Consider the following 22,836-nt stretch of genomic DNA (forward strand, 5'->3'; position numbering starts at 1 on the left):
AATATATATATATATATATATATATATATATATATATAGAGGACCTCTCTCCTATGCAATGCAATGATGACAATAAAAAGGGAATAAAAAGAGAGAGAGAGACCTCACATAAAATCAAGTTTGAGTTGAGTTTTGAGAAGTGATTTAAAAGAGACCACCGACCCAGCGAGCCTTATCTCCTCGGGCAGGTCGTACCAACGTGGAGGGGTGTTTAAAGAGTGTCAAAGGGAGGGGGGGCTGCCTCACAGGATGGCTCCCCGAGCAGTTGGGAGGTCCTCGCTAAAGGACTGTATTGGGATTGGGACCCAGCAGGTCCTGCAGGAGTGTTATCTCGCAGGAGCAGGCTGCTGTCTTTAACACCTGCCAAATTGCATAAAATCTATAATCTATAATAACTCTAGTGCGTTAACAGACTGAAAAAACAAAAACAAAATAAAACAACCTAAGCACAACAAACCACAGCCAACAACACATAAAAAGTGAGATAAATAAATGAATGCAATGTCACTTTGCCCTTATTGAACTATAATAACTGTAGGTGTGACTACTGCAGAGATTGCAGAATGTAATTTTGCTACTTATCAACGACGAGGTGTGTATATCTTTATTAACACTACACAGCAAAATAACATCCGCCCGGACAGGAATGGACTCAACATGACTGGTATATCTATTGACAATCAATCTAATGTTTGTTGTGTGGGCGAGACCCGAAACACAAGCTGCGGGGGGGCTGGAATGGCTCTAGTCCAGTCTGCGTACTTGCCCTGTACGGGGACTTGAACCGACCAGAAGTACCAGTACTGTACCGACCAGGAAGCAAAAACCTCAGCTACTTATACTTTATACTTGAGTATTTTCATTGTCTGCCACTTTGTACGTGTACTCCACTACATTTGGCCGACAGCTTTAGAGAGTTTGCAGATGAGTGTTTTTCATCCCTTTCCTGTCCAGTAAAACCATGTTTCCCTATATGTATATGTGTTGATGTTGCTTAAAGGTTTGTGTGTGTCTTCATGTGCTCAGGAACTTCTCTTAGCTAAATATTTAAGAGTTAAGTATGAATATTTATTAAAAAGTAAAGCTTTATTAATCTGAATATTAATGAATATAATCTTATCTGTGTTGCTGTATCTGTTTGGGAGGTTTTGTTTTAATATTTATTAATGTGTCTCAGTTTGTGCCAGAACTATACCACTCACTGTGTGTGTGTGTGTGTGTGTGTGTGTGTGTGTGTGTGTGTGTGTTTCAGGTGTGGGAGGCTCTGGTGACCCTGCTGTACTTCCCGGTGTGTGTCATCCTGGCTTGGATCGCCGACCGCCGCCTACTCTTTTACAAGTACATGGGCAAGCGCTACCGTGCCGACAAGCGCCACGGCATCGTCGTGGAGACCGAGGGAGACTTGACACCCAACAAGGGTGGCATGGAGATGATCATAGACGGCAAGTTCCCAACGCGAGGGGGCACCGCACTTCCCGCCGAGAACTGTGGGGGCGGAACCCAGGACGGCACAGCGGGCGCCGCATCCAATAACATCGGTGGGGGGGGCAACCTGCCCAACTCCAGCAGCGCGATGGTCAACGTGGAGAGCAGCAGGGAACTGGACGAGAGCCGCAAAGAGGTGAGAGACACAAATTATAACAAAGTTTACAAATCTATTAAACAGATATGCAACGGTAAATGGTGAAAACACGGCGGTGTTCCAAAGTGTTCTGGTGTTTTGCCAACGCCAACGCCCCTCGTAGCGGTCTAGGCTTCCACCTGATGAAATCACACGGCAAAAAATCGACCAATAAATCGACTAGACGACTGGGAGATTACAGCCCTCGGCTAAATAGAATAGAATAGATAGAATAGAAAGCCTTTATTGTCATTATACACAAGTACACGGTACTTGTGCAACGAGATTAAAGCAATCCCTTTACAGCGTTGACACAAAAAATATAAGAATATAAGATACCAATATAAAATATCAAAAATCAAAAATATAATGTCAAAGATATAAAGTGTAGGTAGTGAAGAGAAAAGAGAGGGGGGGGGGGGGTGCTGGCACACAGTCCTGAGTCCGGAGAGCAACTTTATACATATATAAATTAGCTTTGAATACACATTGTGTAAACATACACTACCGGTCAAAAGTTTGGGGTCACTTACAAATGTCCATTCCACTCCATTATAGACAGGATACCAGCTGATCTGGGTGGGGGGGCTGATCTTTAATGCAATATCTACATTTACCATTATCAGCAACCGTTCATCCAATGTTCCAAAGGCACATTTTGTTTACTAATCTGATATTATTTTAAAAAACTAACTAAGAAAACATTAAACAACCTTTTTGCAATTATGTAAGCACATAAGGTAATCTGGAAACTGCTGCCCTGGTTAAAAAAAACAAGGCAACTGACCTCAGCTGGGATTCCGTCTATAATGGAGTCCAATGGAAATTTGTGAGTGACCCCAAACAAGCAAAACCCTAACAATACTTACCAGCCAAAAAGAGAAAAGGGACATCTAATGCGGGAAAACTGGTCAACCTAACAGCGGAGGGGAATGACACAGACAGCAAAGAAAGTTTTTATTCACACATAAGCTTTAAAATGCATTCAGAGACACTGTAATTACGGCATGTTGCGCTCAGTAATCAGTCTCTAAACGCATTTCAGGTTTTGTGTTGTTGAAAAATGCAGTAAACATAAAAAACAAAATCTCTGCAGTTGTCATTATGACGTGATTGGTGTGCAAAATAATGGATAATTTCCCTGCAGGAGTCAGTAAAAGTAGCTTAGAAATTGCGATGAAGGGCTCCAGTTTACATTTCCTGAAGCGATGCATGTTGTTCTTGTTTTTTGTGAACCCAATTTTTATGTAAACTTTGTTCCTCTTTAGTTGATAGATTTACACAGAAAACACTTAAACGTCTCAAGCAATGCAGAGTGATGGTAGATTACATTATCCACGTTTAAACCTGTTATTAGCCTGCTGAAAGAGAGAGAGAGAGGAACACGTGAGAGGTTTGAGACAACGAGGGGGACAGAATGAGAGAGTTGAAAGTACATAAAACTAAAACTAAATACCCTTTATGAAGCAAAAACTTTGTGTTTTTTATTGATTGACCATCTGCAAAATATCTGAGCTTATATTCTTGACTTTGAGTTTTTTTAATGCAGTTCAACCTTCTTGTGGTGCAGCAGAAATATTCTGTCTTTTATCCAGTTGGCGGTCTGCATCTTAACATTGTGGAATGTTTTCAACCGTTAATAAAGTTGCAGTGTTAAACACATAAAACCAAGCCATCGTTCAACAGGAGTTAAAACATGAACATGATTAGAGGTAATTAGCTGATAGGAAGTGCCCTTTAAAACTTCAGTCCTTGCAGGAAGTTGTTGTTGAGCTGCAAGCCAAAGAATGAGTTCCTCTAATCTTTCTCCCAGCTACGGAGACGTGTCCGTGTTTGTATGAACAGCCGTGCATGCTGTCAGCGAGGGCCTTTTAGGTATTTTTTATCGTGAGTGTGTCCTCTCGTCTCCCCTCCAGGTGATTCGGATCATAAAGGAGCTGAAACAGAAATATCCCGACAAAGAGCTGGACCAGCTGGTGGAGCTGGCCAACTACTACGCCCTGCTGCACCAACAGAAAAGCAGAGCCTTCTACCGCATACAGGTAACACACACACACACACACACACACACACGCACGCGCGCTATTCATGAATAGTCCCTGTCATAAACACACAAGGTTTTCCAGACCTACATTAGCACATAATGTAGTTGAAGGACTTCATTTTCTTCTCATGCACCTTTTTACTTCTACGCCAGTACATCTCAACAGAAATATTCGGCTTTTTACTTCTCTACATCCATATGACAGCTCAAGTTTCCTTAGAAATTAAGAGTGAAACAAAAGCTTATAAATCATGGTTTGTTATAAACTGAATTTACTCAACACCTGAAACAATAAGTCAATAAATCAATTAGTTGATCGGCTGCTCTTCCTTTTAATAATGTTAATATATTAGCAATAATATTGAGGTGTGGACTGTTGGTTGGACAAAATAAACATTGAAAAAGTGTCACTTTCAATAGTTTTTCTAATCAATCAATCAATCAATCGATTAATGGAAAAACTAATCAGCAGATTAATTCATAGTGAAAGTAATTAGTAGAGCTTCAACTTAACAATATAATGCTGTTTTTTACCTTAATGCATGAGTTATATTACTCAAATTATATAATATATAATGGTATAACAGTCACAGGGGAATGATAATACTTTTGATACTTTGAGTAAATTTCCCTGATTATACTTAAATACTTTTACTAAACTTTGCCACGTGTATTGAGACTTGATGATCTGAATACTTCCTTCACAACTGTTGACACATAACATTTAAGACATTCCTGTCCTTTTCTTGATTTATGTATTTTGAAGAGTGAAAGGTTTCCTTTAAGACCTCCTCCTGTCTGTCTGTCTCCATCAAGGCGACCCGCATGATGATCGGAGCTGGAAACGTCCTGAAGAAGCACGCTGCCGACAACGCTCGCCGCACGGCCGTGACCGACGAGGAAGCCCCAGAAGAAGAAGACCTGGGGACATGCAGCCGCATCTCGTTTGAAAGTGCCCACAGTCAGTGCATGGAGAACTGTGGCTTTGTGACACTGGCTGTAGTCTGCCAAGGTAGTGAGATAAATGAGCTTATAACGATCAGTTTAAGTTCACTTGCTTCGAGGGGATTTCCACACATTTCCTTTGGATCAGAGCAGATATTTGTCAGGTTGTAAAAATCTACCAAATTTCAAATGACATCCTAATTGTCTCTATGCAGCGCAATCTGTCCATACAACTGAACTGTTAAAGCTACATCTTATATAGGTTTTCATACACTGTCAGATGCATTTAAATTGTTATGTTTTACTCCTGGTGTGTAGGGGGTCTGGGAGAGAACACCTTCTACGTGGACTACAGGACAGAGGACGGTTCAGCCAACGCGGGGTCGGATTACGAGTACTGCGAAGGAACGCTGGTGTTCAAACCTGGAGAGACTCGCAGAGACATTAAGGTAAGGCAAAGGCAGAGGGAGGAGAGATTTAATGGAGAAGAGCATTTAAACACTGGGCCCTAAAACCACCACAAACCACCTAAAAGACGTCATTTAGATTAGATTAGATTAGATTCAACTTTATTGTCATTACACAGGTACAAGGCAACGAAATGCAGTTTGGGTCTAACCAGAAGTGCAATAGCAACAGGTGCAGGATATACACTGGTTCATAATTGCAGGACATGGATATGTACTGGATAAATATAGAAATTAATACTTTTATAAACAGAATTTTACAGGTAGAATTGTCCTTTGAATATAATATATAGAGAACTAGTATTGTGAACAAGATTTACAGCTGGATATGTACTGACTATAATATACAGGTGGATATTACTATAAACAGAATTGTTACAGATAGATAGATATAATAAATTAGGCTAAAATGAGCAGTATAACAATGTATTTAGGCATGATCTGATCTGCATTTTCTGTTTGCGGCCCTTTAAATATCCCTAAAGTCAAAAACAAAAAATTAGACATCCTTATCTTACTATGGCCCATGACTCTGGAACAGGTTTCCCGAGGACCTGAAGGCAACAAAGGGAGTAGATAGCAACTCAAGACCGGCTTTTAATCTGGCTTTTAAGTGAGCTTTATTCATCTATTTATCCATCTATGTACATACATTTTGGCCTGTTTTACTTCTTGCTGAATGTGGGTATTTACCAAGTTAGAGTTTTGAATATCCACTAACCAGAAGGTCGGTGGTTCGACCTGAAGTCTACATGTTGGAGTGTTCTTGAGCGAGATACTGAACTGTGTGAATGTTATCCCTCACTCCTAATGAGCAGCTCGCACCTCCATCAAACTGCCATCAGTGTATGTGTGTGTGTGTGTGTGTGTGTGTGTGTGTGTGTGTGTGTGTGTGTGTGTGTGTGTGTGTGTGTGAATGTTGGCTGGTGTTGTAAAACACCTTGACTAGGAAAGCGCTATATATATATTCAGCCCATTTATCATTGTGTCATCATTTTGAGTATAATCTAAAAAAAGAAGGTACAACATTAAAAGGTCATTGAGAGTGAGCTGCTTCAGGGTTCACTGTCTTTCATCACAGAGGCTCCCAATCTCATTTTTTCTGCATTCTTTTAAAAGGTGCACTATGCTGAGTGAATAAAAAAGCATGTAGCATGACTGCACGAGGTAAAGACGCAGTAGGATGGTTAATCTCCCCTCCCATAAGATGTACGAGAGCTGGGTGAGAGGAGAGTGATGCAGGAGCATGAGGCGTTACATAACAGCAGCATGGGGAGGGCTGAGCATTAACATAACACACACCGAAATTGGCTCATCTTCCATGAGTAAAATGGATGGACAAAAGCTTAGTGAGTACATCACAAAGGTCAGTCTCATCTAATTCCAAAGCTTACCGGTGGATTTTATCGATCACAGCGCCAGAAATGAGCAGCTGGGAAACCAATTAAACCTGAATGTCTCTGTCAGTTCCACTGAGGGACTCTGCTGATTAAACAAATGAGATTGGGTTGGCAGAGCCAGTCAAAGGTCTCGTTATCAGCACTCTGATGTAACAATGTTTAAATATGGGTGGTGATGGTGCAGATTGCCACTGCAGTGCATCAGCCAGCGTGTCCCTGAGCAAGACTCTCAACCCATACTCGCTCCAGAGGAGTGCAACCTCTGATTTATATAGCTTAAATAAAGCGTCAGCTACAATAATAATGTAATAATATCTACAGTATGTTCTTTCTAGTTGCAGAATTAATCTGATTTGTAACTCAGTGACGTAATGGAAGTGCCGCAAGATTACAGCAGCGCTGCCAGTTATTTAAGTCTAAAGATATTGATTCAAATGGCAGATTGTACACCTGTGTGAATGTCTGTTATTGCACTGGTCCCATGACAAAAAGACAGTATTTCTTAGATCACTGTTGTCCTAAAAATGTAAATGTTAGAGTACCCGGTGCAAGGTGTAGTAAAGTTATTTTGTACCTAGCTTCAGAAAGCAGCTGAGAAATAAATAAATAAATTAATTAATAGAATTGAAATCTATATAATAAATTATTTTACAAAAGAAGCAATAAAATAACAGTTTGTTATATAACCCTCATGTTGTCCTCGGGTCAAATTGACCCTTTTTCCTGTACCAATGATCCTTTTAACTACCCAAAATAACATGATTGATTCCACACAACGCTCTTTGGCAAGTACACATCTCTAATTTCATTAACTCTGGGGTGTCCTATTCAATTTTGCAGAATTAGTAAAAAAAAGTATTAGTATTAAATATAAATAGTATTGAGTAAAAGTTGACATATTCCAGTCTGTGATTATCCATCAACATCCATTCCTTTAATTTTAGTCTAAATAATTCCTAATTTCTGCTTTTCTAACTCAAACATTGGGTTTATTGACAATAAATTTCAAAAATAACTGTTAAACTAAAGTTAATAAGTTAGTGTTACGTAGTGTTAAAAACGTCAAAAAAAGTGACAAACATTCAAAAAAGCATCAAAAGTTTTTTTTTTTAAAGGGACAAAAATGTAGGAAAAAGTTAAAAAATATCGATAAAAAGCGTCAACAAAAGGGTTGATTTTTATCTGAATTTTCACTGAAAGCCAGGCTCTCTTTTTCAGCAACATCGTGATCACACCTGGAAGCTCACACCAAGACATCCACAGTCGGGTCTGTTTGTCACTGAGCGGTTGGTGGTGGTGATGGTGGGGGGGGGGGGGGGGGGGGACAATCGCTGCTTTTCCCTTTCCCCACCCAGATTTATCCTGATGGTCCGGGGGACTGAATCCACAGTCACTAGCTTGCTTCTCTAACCTTAAGGCCACCACTGCCCCATGTTGGGTTGCCTCCAGAACATCGTGATGTCTGAACCAGTAGCAGGACGTGTTCTGGCTCATGAGATTACAGCGCCACCCTAATCCGATTTGGGAGGTGCTCCACCTGTCTGTTAAAGTGCAACAGGGTGATTGGCACAGTTTCACATAGAAGAGAGATGTAACCGGAGCCTTTGTTGCTGAGGGAGATGCTCTCAGCCCTGCCTCCGCTTAGTATTCAGCACAAGCACCCAGACCAGGATTGATGTCAATTCAATTAAAATTCATAAAATGAAACTGCATTTCAAATAATAATCGCCCGGGACGTCTGGGATCTTTTATTTCTGGTAACTTCTTATTGAGAAAACATTTAATATCAGCTCCTGTGACATTCCACCCCCAGAGCTCAGTTTCTCGACTAAACGGGTTCTTCATAATAAATTGTGTATCGAGCATGTTTGGCATCTCAAAACGCACGCTAAATTGCAATTATCCATATAAGTTCTCAAATTCTGCAGCACGTCTTTTAACTGGAACCAAAAAGCGCGCTCATGTAACTCCAACTCTTGCTTCATTGCACTGGCTTCCTGTACGTTTTAGGATTGATTTTTAAGATTTATATTGTTTGTTTTTAAAGCTGTGAAGGGACTGGCCCCAACATATATCTCGGACCTCGTCCTAATTTATAGACCAGCGCGGTCACTGAGGTCAGAGAGCCAGCTCCGACTGCTGGTCCCCAAGACAAGACTTAAAACTTGGGGGGACAGGGCCTTTTCTGTGGTTGGACCTGAACTCTGGAACGCTCTGACCCCCCCCCCCCCCCCCCCCCCCCCCAACAGCCCCACCAGTTGAGTGTTTTAAGTCTCGTCTTAAGACACATTTTTATTATTTGGCTTTTAACGCCATGTGAGTTGTGTGGTCCTCTGATGTCTCTTATTGTTTTACTGTATTTTAGTATTTATTCATTTAATCTATTTTTAATTTTTTAAACCCGATGCTCTTATTTTGTTTTTACAATATTTTACAATAATTGTTTTGTATGTTTGAGTTTTCTGTGCAGCACTTTGGTAACTTTGTGTTTGTAAAATGTGCTATACAAATACAGTGGATTGGATTGGAAGAGTTGCTGCTTGGTAAAGTTTCCTCTACTATCTATAAAACATGTGTAATCACGGGTTAAACTGACTATAAACAGATGTAAATCATTTAACCATTGCTTTCTCTTTTTGCCAGTACAAGCACAGTAATATTCTCTAGATCTACAGTATAATATATGGTATATACGTAATATGTGGCATATATGGTAGAAACATTTAAGCAGCTTTACAGCCCCACATGGACTCTACCACCCCTCTCTTTTTAGGTGTCAAAGTCCAGTTTTCTGATCCTTCGTGCCTAAAGACGCCGTCCTTCTGTCTCTCCGCGTCCCCAGGTCGGCATAATCGACGACGACATCTTCGAAGAGGACGAGCACTTCTTCGTGCGCCTGCTGAATTTGCGCATCGGCGACGCGGAGGGGATGTTCGAGAGCGACGAAGTGGGCTCCGCCCCCAAGGCTCGCTTTGTCGAGCCCCTGGTAGCAATGGTGACCATCCTGGACGACGACCACGCCGGCATCTTCACGTTCAGCGAGAACACGGTGCGGGTGAGCGAGAGCGTGGGCACGATGGAGGTGACGGTGGTGCGCAATTCAGGGGCCCGTGGCACCGTCATCCTGCCGTACTACACCGAGTCCGGCACCGCCAAGGCCGGGGAGGACTACGAGGAGGCCAGAGGAGAGCTGGAGTTCACCAACGACCAGACTACGTGAGTCAAACTAATCTTTATGGGTTTTTTTAGACTTAGACGTCTCTTTATTAGTCCTGTTGGGATGACTCTGGCAAGGAAATTGAAAATTCCAGCAGCAGTTTTGGCTGGCTAGAAAAAGAAATAAAAATAGATGAAAAATAGACAAAAAAGACAGTATAAAGATAACAAAATAACAGTAATAATAATAATAATAACAATAAGAACATTCGTCAAATAAAGACAAAAAAGACCATAAATTATTATCAAAGTGTCAATGTTGATTCCAGTGTTAATGTAAGTCCAGGTGTGTGTGTGTGTGTGTATATATGTATGTTTGTATGCATCTATGTATATAGGTATGTATGCATGTATGTATATAGGTATGTATGTATGTGTGCATATAGGTATGTGTGTATATAGGTATGTATGTATGTATGTACGTGTGTATATATGTATGTATGTATGTATGTATGAATGACTGTATGAGTGAATGTCTGTATGTATGTGTGTATGTATGTAAGTATATATGTATGTATGTATGTATGTATGTATGTATGTATGTATGTATATAGGTATGTATGTATGTATGCATGTATGTATGTATGTATATAGGTATGTATGTATGTATGCATGTATGTATGTATGTATGTATATAGGTATATATGTATGTATGCATGTATGTATGTATGTATATAGGTATGTATGTCTGTATGTGTGTGTGTATGTATGTATGTACGTATGTATGTATGCATGTAAGTATATATGTTTGTATGTCTGTATGTATGTATGTATGAATGACTCTATGAGTGAATGTCTGTATATAGGTATGTATGTATGTATGTATGTACGTATGTATGTATGCATGTAAGTATATATGTTTGTATGTCTGTATGTATGTATGTATGTATGTATGAATGACTGTATGAGTGTGTGTATGTATGAATTGTCCTCTCTGCCCTATTTCCTCCCCCCTGAGTGAGGAGTTGTAGAGTCTGATGGCATGAGGGACAAAGGAGTCCTTGAGTCTGTTGGTCCGGCACTTGGGGAGGAGCACCCTTCCACTTAACCGGCTCCTCTGGGTGCTGATGACGGTGTGCAGGGGGGGGGGGCTGGCATTGTCAGTAATGTCCAGCAGTTTGTCCTGTGTTTTACACTTCATGTGTCCAAGATATGTTTTTTACAGTCTTAAACATTTGCAACCAGGAGAAGTCTGCACAACCTCCATTTTCTGTTGCCAGTCACAAAGCCAACTGTATGGAGACATACACTGCCTTGCTCAAAAGTGTGTTGACAGTCTTTGATCTCAAGTTGAACAGACCAGTAAACCACTCCAGAAAGATCAGAAACTTAACTGGCCCCTGAGCTTCTTGTCCCTGGAGAGAGGGGTAAAATTCAGAGTAAAAACTAGAGAATTTGGGAGATTAAAGTCGTAAATTTCCAGTAAAAGAACTCTGGTATTCTCTGACATTAAAGTGCTAAAATTGAATTACTTCTCTGCAATTTTCACACTTTGCAAATTCATCCAGTGGGTCTGATTGGACCCTTTGGCGGGCCGGTTCTTGTCCATGGGCCGTATGTTTGACACCCCTGGTCTACATAGTCTGTTTGCTAACACATAAGGCATAACAACCTTATAAAGCGATAATAAGTTAGTCGAATGGAGTTCTTCCGCCTCTCGATGCACTGGTTTGGTTTGGTTATGTTGCGTTAGTTTATCTGTCTTCTCTGTCTGCACTTTACACTCACAGACACACACACACACACACACACACACATCCATTACTCAGTCCAAACTTTTGGCATGTACTGTATAAAATGTTGAGCCACTGTTGCGTTTCTTTGGTTTTTATGTTCGTGCAGCACATGTGAGTAACTCGATTGGACTGTTATTGATTCCAGCAGCTCTCGGCTGATGTGAACTGGCAGGTTCATTGACTGACAGGGACCTGGATTAGGTGAGGTAGGCCCGGGGATGAGTGATGGTTGAGGGGATGGATCTCTAGTGTGACAATGGAAAACCACCTGGGCTCGGTGTCACCCTCAAAACCAAAAAACTGGAACATATCTACTGCAGGATTGACGTCTGTTTTACCTATTCATCTGCAGCCCGCGGCTTCCCCTTTCTGCCTCCTCTGCCCCTTACTGCTTGATCACTGATGCATTTACAAGCCCACGGATCCGACTTTGACTGTGGAAATCGCTGTGACTGCACTTTTCCACAGTTCTTCATGCTTCTGTAGCCACATACATTTGCCTCTCTGTGTCTCGGGACGCTGCTGCCTCTGCTCAGAGTTCAGTCAGCTCTATGAGGAGAGCAGTCTCGGCTCCTCTTGGCCACGGCTTGTCATTTGGAGTGATACCAGGGACCTCTGCTGGGAACTGTTGGCTCACATCTGTCTCCATCGTGTTGTTTGTGGGGTGTTTTTCTTACTGCATCTTGTTTTGATTGGCTTCTGCATTTATCTTGACCAGGATGCTGGGCTTTCCTATTTTCAATTCAATTTAATTTATAGTGTTAAATCATAACAGAAGTTATCTCGGGACACTTTACCGATCTAGACCACACTCTATAGTTTACAGAGACTCAACTATTGCTACTTTCGTACGACTCAAACACAGTTTAGTGTATTGTATAGACTCTATACAATACGTAGAGGGTCAAAGATATGGAACAGTCTTCCCACTTCCCTCACTGAGCTTTCTAAAGAACAGTTTAAATTGAGAGTCAAACTGTTGCTCCTAAGTTGTCTGAATTTTCCATTTGGTTTTGTGCTCAAAATGTAATTTTAAGTTGTTTTATACAAAGAAATGTTTATACATGTATACAAGAAGTGTTTTTGTTTTGTTTTTGTTTTTTAGTTTTTTACATAATAACATATAAATTGTTTTTAAATTGTTAAATGTTATTGTTTCTATGGCGTTTGCCACTTATTAAGCCCCTTGGAGGGGTTTTCGGCAATCGTCCAGCACATCTTTTTTTGTGTTATATATACTACTGTCTTAATGTTTTTGTAATGCAAATAAAATAAATCAAATCAAAACTATTCCCCCCAATGAGCAAGCATTGGTGGCGAGGAACAACTTCCCTCTAACAGTCCAAACCTCGGACCCTGACTCTTGGTGGGCGGCCATCTGTCGCTGCCAGTTGGGACACAGAGACACAGATATCCAGAAATATGATAATTATATATTATATTATAGCGGTATGTATGATTGAATGATATGATTAACAGTGATAATAAAGTATAGTAACAATAAAAATAGTAGAATCAAATCAAATATCACGATATTTTTGACCAAATACATCGATATCAATACCACGATATTGTAGTGTTGACACTTGGTGCTTTCACAAAATATTTACATAATGTGATTTTTGATAAATAATCATCAGTTTTGAGGATTTTAAGACTAAATGGTCAAAGGCAAATAAGTGGGTTAAGACAAATAGTAGAACAGTTACAACAGTCTGGTAAGATCAGGAAATGGCATCAGGTTAATGTAATGCAGCCTTTAAAACCAGAAAAAGACAACATTCATGTCATATTACGATATAACGAGATCCAAAATGTATCTCCAGTTGCATATCACCCATATTGATATAATATTGATATGTTGCCCAGCTCTAGTCCAGTCTGTAAAGTACCAACCTGTTAATAGCCAGCAGTTTGATCTAGAGCTAAAAGTCTGTAATGGGAAAATTACATAGACAATGATTTTCTTCCAATAATTGTTCATTTATTAAGACATTTTTCATTATAGGTAAATCCTTCGAATACAAGTTTGTTGTGGAAGTTTCTGTACAGCGAGGGAGGAATTTGAGTGGCAGAAGAGACCTTGTTGAAACAAAATAAAGACAGAAGGCTGCAAAACTGGATTAAAAGTTTAAGGTATTCGGTGGAAGGGTTTAATTATTTTCTCTTGAGAGAGAGCAATCAAAATCACAAGAACAGCGTTCACAATGAACAGAGTTTACAAAGTGACCCACAGTTCTGTGCCTGGCGTAACATGTGGCAGTTCCTTATCTTCCCGTTTGCCCCAGCAGAAACCAGGCCATGTTTGGAAAATACTCTAATATTAAACAAAACACTTCATCTTCTTCCTCAGACTTCTGGGAGCCACAGCTGTCCCCCTGCATCCGTCTAGTGCGTCAAAAAATGACTGTAGCTGTCATTCAATCTTAGAAGTCAGAGATTCATCTCGTCTATAGATTGGTTCAGACTTTAACCAACAGATCGGGCGAACTGACCCCTGCATATCTCTTGAGGCGCCTGTTTTTTGTTACCAGTTAACCCCCAACATCTTCTTATTTTTCCCCAAAGAGGCGGTGCAGCCTGGGTGATTGACGCTAGATGACGCGATGCCGGGCCGGTCTGTTGGCTTTGACGCTTTGAGGAATTTGTCAATGAAATAGACTTTATTTTCATGTTTTTGGTGTCAGTACAATTTTTAACTTTCAGCGTGGTCCTTATTACTGTCACTCTGCTGTCAATCAGTTTTATGATCCTTCTTTCTGCTCATCCTCTCCTCATTTAATCATCTCCCTCCACTATCAACACAGTTTCTGCGACACATTGCTCTCCCATCACGGTGACAGATTGACTACATCTCTCCATCTCTCTCTTTTTTCACCTTCTTTCACTTTCTGTCCATCAGTACCTTCTTTGAGGATTTTCAGTTTTCCCTTGCTGTGGGTCTTCTCTCCCTCTGTTTCCACTTGTTTCTTTCTCTCTACCCTTACATCGCTCCGTCCGTCTCCCTCCCTTCTTTACCTCCCTTTTTACCATTCCTCGTCTATTATAACCATCTTCTCCATATTTCATTTTCTCACTTTTTCCCCCTCATACTTCTTTTCTTTCTTCCTCTGCTTCCACCTTTATCTGAATTGTTGAGGCTCTCTGCGTCTTGCTGCCTTCTGCTGTGATTTACACAGCAGCCGGTCCTGATCAGACGACAGCAGGGAGACTAATCGGATTCACAGATGCGTCCATACATACAGTAGGCTACATATGTTTGTTATAACACAAAATAGTAATAAAACACTTTGGTTTCTGTGTGTGTGTGTGTGTGTGTGTGTGTGTGTGTGTGTGTGTGTGCGTGCAGTCAGACTTTCCAGGTGAGGATAATTGATGATGAGGAATATGAAAAACATGAAAACTTCTTCATCGTGTTGGAGGAGCCACGCTGGCTTAAGAGAGGAATCTCAGGTATGTATTTATACTGTGTTTTTTGGTAGATTTATTTCACTTTCCAGACCAACTTGATGAATTACAAACAAACCAAGAAGTCCTCTGCACACCGACATGCAGATCATTACGTTTTTTCCACATTATTAAGACTCTAAGTGTTTCATCAGTAGTTCATATATCACAGGAAGACAGACGCTCTCCTCTTTATATCCATGTACAGATGTCCGCTCGGTGTTGAAAACCTACCGGCATGAAAGTCTATTTAAAATTGCAAATGTGTTCATGTTCTGGTTTCACAATTAGCTCATGAAGAAATAATTAGTAAAACAATTAATTATTCGACCAGACTGCAACTATTGGGTTAGGTGCAGTGGGTATGAAAACATGTCTATGGTGCGGGAGACCTGGGTTCAAGTCCCACCGCGATACATCGACCAATGTGTCCCTGAACAAGACACTTAACCCATAAATGCTCCAAAGGCATGGAACCTCTGATGAATACAGCAACTGTAAGTCGCTTTGGATGAAAGCGTCTGCTAAATGAGAAGTAATGTAATGTAATTTCATTAGTAATTCAATTCCATTTTATTGATATAGCACCAAATCACAACAACAGTTATCTCATTGCGCTTTTCGTAAAAGAGCAGGTCTAGACCGGACTCTGGGATGTTATTTATCTCCCAGGTCTTTCCTTAAATGATAATAAATGAATGAATTAACTTAATTATTTAAGACATAAAAACAATAAGAATGGGACGAGAAAAATAGTGCCCATGGTGTATGAATATTGTAATATTATTGCACGATGATGTACTTGAGTGTCCTGATGGTCCATGGAAATAAAGTTAAATACTACAGTGAGGGGGTGTTCACGAGGATTCTGGGAGTTTTTGTTGTGCACTTTGATCTGACCGTGTCAAGTTGAGTTTGATGTATTATTAGATGTTGCTGTCAGGCTGAATGTGTGAGTAATACCTCCCTCCCTGCTCTTTTCACAGCTCTGCTGCTCAACCAAGGTAAGACCATCTGATTATTCCTTCCTTTTCAAGCTGAAGATCGTTCCACTTCCGATATTGCTTTGTTGCCCCCAGAAAATCCAATGGATTTCATTCATTTGTGCTGGATATCCGTTGCCTTGGGCTTCCTTTGTGTTGGCATTTTAAACTCAGGTGGATTTCTGAGGACTCTGGTTACCTGGTCCTCAGATCTCTGCAGGGTAAATCCAGACAGCTAGCTAGACTATCTGTCCAATCTGAGGTTTCTGTGCCTGAACGTACACGTGTTCCACCAAAACAAGTTCCTTCTGAGCCTATTTTGCAGCGGCTTTTCTCCGGTGCTTAGCGCCGTCCAAGACGATTGTTATTGGTTTAAAGAAATCCCAATAAACCCGAGCACGTTTTTATCCCATCCATGCATGCTGTGTGGACTAGCCAGACCCTCCTTCAGCACGCTTTGGAGGAGGGTCTGGCAAAGCGAGACTAGGCAGCAACTAAAGATTTATTTTTTTATCAATTCATCTGCAGATTGTTTTCTCGATTTGTCAATTCATTGTGTGTTTTATAGAGTTTATAGAGTTGTTTTTAAGTCAAAGATGTCCTGTTTTATCCCACCAGCAGTCATTACTCAACATTATGAGACATGGAAAAGCAAAAGCAAAAAATTCTCATAACTGAGAAGCAGAAACATGGAAATGTTTGGTATTTTTTGCTGATTTCAGAGGAAGCTAAATTTGAATCTAAAAAAATAAATCTCAGCACAGAACAGCTGAACAGGTCGGAAATAAACGCTCACAAATGAGTCGGCGCTCCCCAGTCTGGAGTCTGTTTGTGTGCTGTTGCAGATGGATCATCGGCCTTTCTCAGACCCCCAAATGCAGAAGCTTATAAGCCTGCCGTGGCTCTATTTTATCATTTATATCTTACTTCACTTAAGTATTTTGCTTTTTATGACAAAAAAACTTAATTTGGAGCCGTTTGTGGGACGCAAAATAAAAGTATAACTCTAAAACTTGAGGTCTGATTTGGTTACGAGGAAATTGTTTTGATTTCATACAAATGGAAGAGAGCAGCAGAAAGAATGAAGTAAGTCTGGGATGTGTTTTATTGATTTTTGGAAGGAGAAGAGCGCCTCCTCCATGCTCACTAACAACCCATTGATTTAAGTTTAAATTAGTTTTGAGCCGGACGTCGTCTGAGCTCGTGACAAATCAAAATAGACTAATGAAAAACACAATTTTCTCCAAGCAGCAGCATCTGAATCCAAAGAAGACGAGATTTGCCAATAATAATCCTTTTTGGTGCCTAGTAAAGCAGATTTATTTCTTCATTTCCCCAGTGTGCGCAAGTACCTGACATCATGTGCTTTGTCTGATGAGGTACTTTATATATTTATACTCGATATAGAACTTTCCGAAATTTTAAATGCCTCTTGGAGCACAAAGCAACAGAGTAGCTTTAACCTCAAATGACTGACTATTAGATGCAGCCGAAGCCAAATTCAGAGGCTAAAGGATCCATTTAAAGTGCACCGATGGCGGGAGGCCGCGCAGATCAATGTCCTGAAGGTGATTTGTTGTTGTCCCCGGGGGCAGGCGGTCTTTATAGAGTCTTCTGGTGTAGACTGGACGCTGTTGCTGCTGATGTTTGAGCGCGTGCATGCTAGTGTGTCCATTAACGCGTGTCTGTGTTTATGACAGCTTGAAATAGTGTCAAGGATGGAGGCAAAGTTGCCATATGCTGCATTACTACTACAGTCTTTTCATTATTAAACACAGGGCGCCTTTGAAGAGAGAGAGGAGAGCTATAATCTCCGCCTGCTCTTCACACACACGCGCGCACACGCACACACACAAACACACACACACACACACACACACACACACACACACACACATACACACACACACAAACTCCGTCTCCATACCTCCTGGTCTGTTTATTTCTATCACTCCTGAGCGGTAGGGACGCATGTGAAAAAGCCTCTTACACAGAGAGTCTTTCTAAAAGAAGTGTTTCTAAAGCTCGTCGTGGATCACCAGACTCTAACAACCTCTCTTTGGTGAAGAGAAGAGACTTGGATCTCTGATTGGCTCACTTTCTCAGTTATTTCTGTGTGTTGAACTCTTCTGTTGCTACCTCAATAACACAGACCTCATGTCAGCATTAATCCCCTCTTCTTGCAAACTGTTAGCTCCCCATCTCTCGCTCAAATACTGCATGGTAGCACAAGAAGAAGCAGAGACTCACAAATGGATTGATATTATCAAGAGGCACAAGGTTAAGCTTTGTGTAAAGGGATAGTCGCTTCATCTCCTCTGTCTTTGTATCATTCAAAACAGCTGAACATGCACATGTCTAGCACGGAAAGTGTTGCACCAGCTGAATTTCCCCTCTGGGTATGAATAAAGGATATCTGATCTTATATTATGCAGAGAGTACTAGAAGCCTTGGCATGCAACGTTCAGGTCTAAGATCCGAGCTGGATTGAGATTACATCATGTGTACCTTGGAAAACCCACAATATACATTTTCCACGGGACCAGTCGTCCATGATGTTTAAATCATTTATTACGCAAAAAAGACTCTCTCCGCTTCCTGCTTTACACACCATAGGATGTGCTCCACTCAGCTTTATATCATTGCATACTGGATATATTTGGGATTGTGCAGTTTCCACAGACTTAGCCCAAGATTTTACTGGACCCGTCTCAGACGGACCGGGGCGCCTTCGTCTAAACAGAATATTTTCTTTTTGATTCCTGACTTCAGCTAAGCAGCAAACCCATCAAAAGTTGGTGTTTATCTCTGTAGATCCAGGCTGTTGTTTTTTTGCTTACACACACACACACACACACACACACACACAGATATCCATCTGTCATCCTCTCATGTCCCTCTCCCACGCTGTGTGAGAACACCATAGACGCACACTCGGATATATATTCAGACGTGTTGATGCAGTGGAGCTCGAAATAAAATGCTGACTCACAATCTATTATTGATAGCGGGAGAACTTGGAAATATCTGTGACATGCACTTTAGTTTCAATGCACGCTCACCATTGGTGTCCTTCTCGTTTCCTTCCCATCTCATCCCCTTCCCACAGAGGGCGCGGAGGGGCAGATGAGTGCCGAGGAGGAAGAGGCTCGCAAGATAGCCGAGATGGGGAAGCCGATCCTGGGAGAGCACAGCCGCCTGGAGGTGGTCATCGAGGAGTCCTACGAATTCAAGGTGCACCATTCATGTATTAGTTTTCCTCTGGAAGATCAGCACCCTCTCTGTGTTTTGTGCTGTGAAAAGATGCTCGTTTATTATGATTTTATTAGTCTTTGCTTTGTTTTTGTTCTTAAGTCTTTAAGATAAATGTGTGCATGGCCTTATCGCAGCTGTAGACTTGAAGTAAAATGGTGGCTGTGAGATCCAAACAATTCAAATAACTCCAGAGTGCTTAAAAGTCTAAAAGTCAAAGCATTTATTGAAAGAAAATGTATCTAATTACTTCTGAACTTCATAACTGGAAAGATCTCATGCTTTAAACTACATTTGTCTTTGACTTTACAAAATGTTCACTCTTGACTGCCTCACACAATGGGAGGCACCAACGTGCACATATATAGGGTTAGCAGCACACGCCTTCATATGGCTCTATGCCCTTTTAATGTCTTTGGCTCTAAAAGCAGCTTTAAAGTGTATAACTCAACTCATTTTATTGTATTTAAAAATAATAATAAAAATGGCAAAAAAGCCTGCTTTAAGCTGCAGTACAACAGCAGAGAAGCAGAGTTAAACATTTACTGTGTGTACTGTGTGTATACTGTATATATAGTATTTCATTTTAATCTAAATGCAAAAACCAGAGCAGGAATGTTCACACTTGTGGTCCTGCACTGTAGACGGTGTTTGGGGCACACATTGTGGTCAAAAAGGCTTTTCTGGACTTGTTATATAATACACCTTTACACTCTCTTTCGCACTAGTGAACCCGGGTCTAAACCCCCTCAGCGAGCAGGTCAGATAGGCCGCCTGCCTTTCAGGCTTCCACCTCGATCCCCTGTGCACAGAGAGCAGAATCCGAGGAAGCGGACCACAAGCAATCCAAATATTTGAAATGTGCATTGAGCTCAGGCGTATTTTAAGCAAATGAAAGCAGCCACCACTGCTGCAAATACCCACTCCCAGCCACTCTAGGCAATGACATTGGTGTAATTTACTGGCATAGCCATAAGTCTTAATTCACAAAGGTCCAACACACAGAAGAATTTTTATATTGCCAATCCATTTATCGCCCTTAAGAAAATTACAACAATGTGAATCCTAATTAAGGAAAAAGCTCCCTCATGTGCGGTTTAACTTTTTATGAAGTAAATCGAATAGTGTTTTACCTGAAGCGCTGAGGGAAGCGTTGTATTCTTTTAATACGCACAGAATAAATCAGTTAAATTTACTATAACTCCCTTTGTCATCAGCACTCATTTTCTTTAATTGAATCAGTGGGTGTTTCAAAAGCCCCAAAATCATGAAATACCCTCAAACATGCAGTAATAACAGCAGTGTGTTGTGTGTCTGTTGTCACAATAAGCTGTGGAAACTGGCTGCTGGCTTCAGCAGGTTAAAGTTACATTAAATATGGTTGTGCATCTACATGTCTAAGGAAACCTCGGTCCGTATAAGCCCTCTTGTCCTCGTTTACACTTTCCCTAAATAACTGAGCAAAGAAATCAAACATCCGCCTCACTTTGAGACAATTCAAAGCCAGAACTAACAGAAGTAGAAAGAGTACAAAATGAGAACTCAACAAACAACAATCAACAAAAGAGATGCGAGCCCGTTGTTCCATCATCACTCAACACACACTCCATTAAAAATCAATGTCTCTCATATGATTACGAAGTCCCCCTTGACCCCCCTGTGGATGTTTATAATTAGCCTTGTCTCTTATGATTTGCGGGTAGTGAGAACCAACTGGGGGAATAATGCAATTCAGTATAACTGGCATTTAGTACACAGGAGATCAACGGGAGGGGACCGGGGGTCTCTGTCTGCTAGGTGGGTTTTATCGTCTGCTTATTTTCATATTTGGCAGTTAAACTCACTGAAATTTCTTTCCCTTAAAAAGGAAACTCACAGCAAAACAACTTTTTTTACTTAGTTGTTTCAGTGTGTGTCGACACACTCAGCATATCTGTTCATATTGTGCATACACATATAGATTTTTCTTACTGCTGTTTTGACTTTAAAGCAATTTAAAGGTTCAGTTTGCCCAGTTTGCTCCAGTAGATGTGGAGTTTGATTTGGTCGAGTGGGAAATGATGTCCTCTACAAATAAAGTGGAAAAACAGCCCGATGGATCGAGGTGGAACACATGGAGAGGACAATGTCTTCGCTTTTGTCTCGGGTTATTTTACCCTTTGAGTTTCTAGTTAATACAAATTAAACAAACAACATATAACGGGTTGATAATTTAGCTTTAGAGGTGCGACAGAGCCAGGCTAGCTATTTCTTTATGCTAAGCTAAGCTAACTGGCTGCAGGCAGTAGCTTCAATTTGATCGTACAGATAAGGCAGTGGTATCGATCCTCATTTTAGTCTCTGCCAGAAACTAACTCGAGCCAGCAGTGGCTGATATATCTCAACTCTCCCCCCCCCCCCTTTCTTCATAATGCAATCCGATAACTTTTGGGGTAAACTGCTAAACATTCTCTGAAAACTTTGTATTTCTCAAGTCTTTAAAGAGCTCCCTTCAGAGCCACATAAGATCGTAGCGCTCCTCATGTGTAAAACATGGGGAGGGGGGGTGGCTTTAAACCATCCATCCATCCATCGTCATCCGCTTATCCGGTATTGTGTCGGGGGGGCAGCAGCTCCAGCAGGGAACCCCAAACTTCCCTTCCCCGAGCCACATCACACGGCTTTAAATCATGATGTCTAAATTGGAATTTTGAATTCATCTTTAAATTTCAACCTCAGATTTTCTGGAAGTTTCTTATTTCAAACTCAAATTAAAAAAGAAAGAAAGATTGAAGTCCTTGGATCTCGTGCAGCTAGCAGCCTCCGCCTCACCTCAGGGACCCCGGCACCTGTCTGTACTTGGGTGCTAATGAAGTGTGTTTTGGGCTTTTGATTGGCAGAGCACCGTTGACAAGCTAATTAAGAAGACCAACTTGGCTCTGGTGATCGGCACACACTCCTGGAGGGAGCAGTTTGTGGAGGCGGTCACTGTCAGCGCAGGTGAGCTGTGTGTGTGTGTGTGTGTGTGTGTGTGTGTGTGTGTGTCTACATGTGTGCGCACACATTGGTGTCACAAGGGGAGGCTGACACAATTATACTACACAGCAGGCCAGGTGTGATTCAGCATCCATTGTCATCATTCTGTATAATGTGCTTTAAGCTCTCTAATTACTGTTTATCTAAATCTATCTATCTATCTATCTATCTATCTATCTATCTATCTATCTATCTATCTATCCATCTATCTATCTATCTATTAGAGGTCTTGGCCTTGTTGTCTTGACTGTTATGCTGTGGCCCTGACAGCTCAACACGCTGCAAATACACAAACAAATACAGATGTATATGTTAGCTGGTTGTAGCTACTGTCAGAGATGTCACCCCCAAAACAACAAAGTAAAGCAAAGTGTTTGTAGTAAACATAGAAAATACAACATTGAATCATGTATCATGTATCTATTTACATTGTGTATCTATTTACTTTTGAACATACAGTGGATTACTAACAAATAACAACCACAGGTTATGTCAATAAAACTGTTTAACAGCCGATGTTAGGATGAAGGATTTCAACCTTCAACCTGCCTTTGAGTTTGTGTATTGGGATCTGATTATGTCACAACATTGCGACATATTGATGAGTTTAAAACCCAGAACGAAGAGCTCAGTGTTATATTTCAACCATAAGTCATCAGGAGGGAGTCGGATTTGTAATTAAAGGCCATCATCTGGTGGAAGGACCAGTT

The 22,836-nt window shown here is 40.9% G+C and overlaps 1 protein-coding gene across 1 annotated transcript in view; it reads left to right on the top strand.

The window, feature by feature from the left end:
- LOC117941901 (sodium/calcium exchanger 2-like) overlaps positions 1 to 22,836 on the top strand; it is an 87,785-nt gene that overhangs the window by 61,001 nt on the left and 3,948 nt on the right. Inside the window, exons 6-14 of the mRNA XM_034867120.1 lie at positions 1,253 to 1,621; positions 3,538 to 3,663; positions 4,482 to 4,677; positions 4,929 to 5,059; positions 9,320 to 9,693; positions 14,779 to 14,882; positions 15,863 to 15,880; positions 18,969 to 19,093; positions 21,991 to 22,090. Of these exons, the coding sequence (XP_034723011.1) occupies positions 1,253 to 1,621; positions 3,538 to 3,663; positions 4,482 to 4,677; positions 4,929 to 5,059; positions 9,320 to 9,693; positions 14,779 to 14,882; positions 15,863 to 15,880; positions 18,969 to 19,093; positions 21,991 to 22,090 (1,543 nt within the window). The remainder of the gene's footprint in view (positions 1 to 1,252; positions 1,622 to 3,537; positions 3,664 to 4,481; positions 4,678 to 4,928; positions 5,060 to 9,319; positions 9,694 to 14,778; positions 14,883 to 15,862; positions 15,881 to 18,968; positions 19,094 to 21,990; positions 22,091 to 22,836) is intronic.

This window comes from Etheostoma cragini, chromosome 3 (assembly GCF_013103735.1).
Source record: "Etheostoma cragini isolate CJK2018 chromosome 3, CSU_Ecrag_1.0, whole genome shotgun sequence".
NCBI classification, from domain to species: Eukaryota; Metazoa; Chordata; class Actinopteri; order Perciformes; family Percidae; genus Etheostoma; species Etheostoma cragini.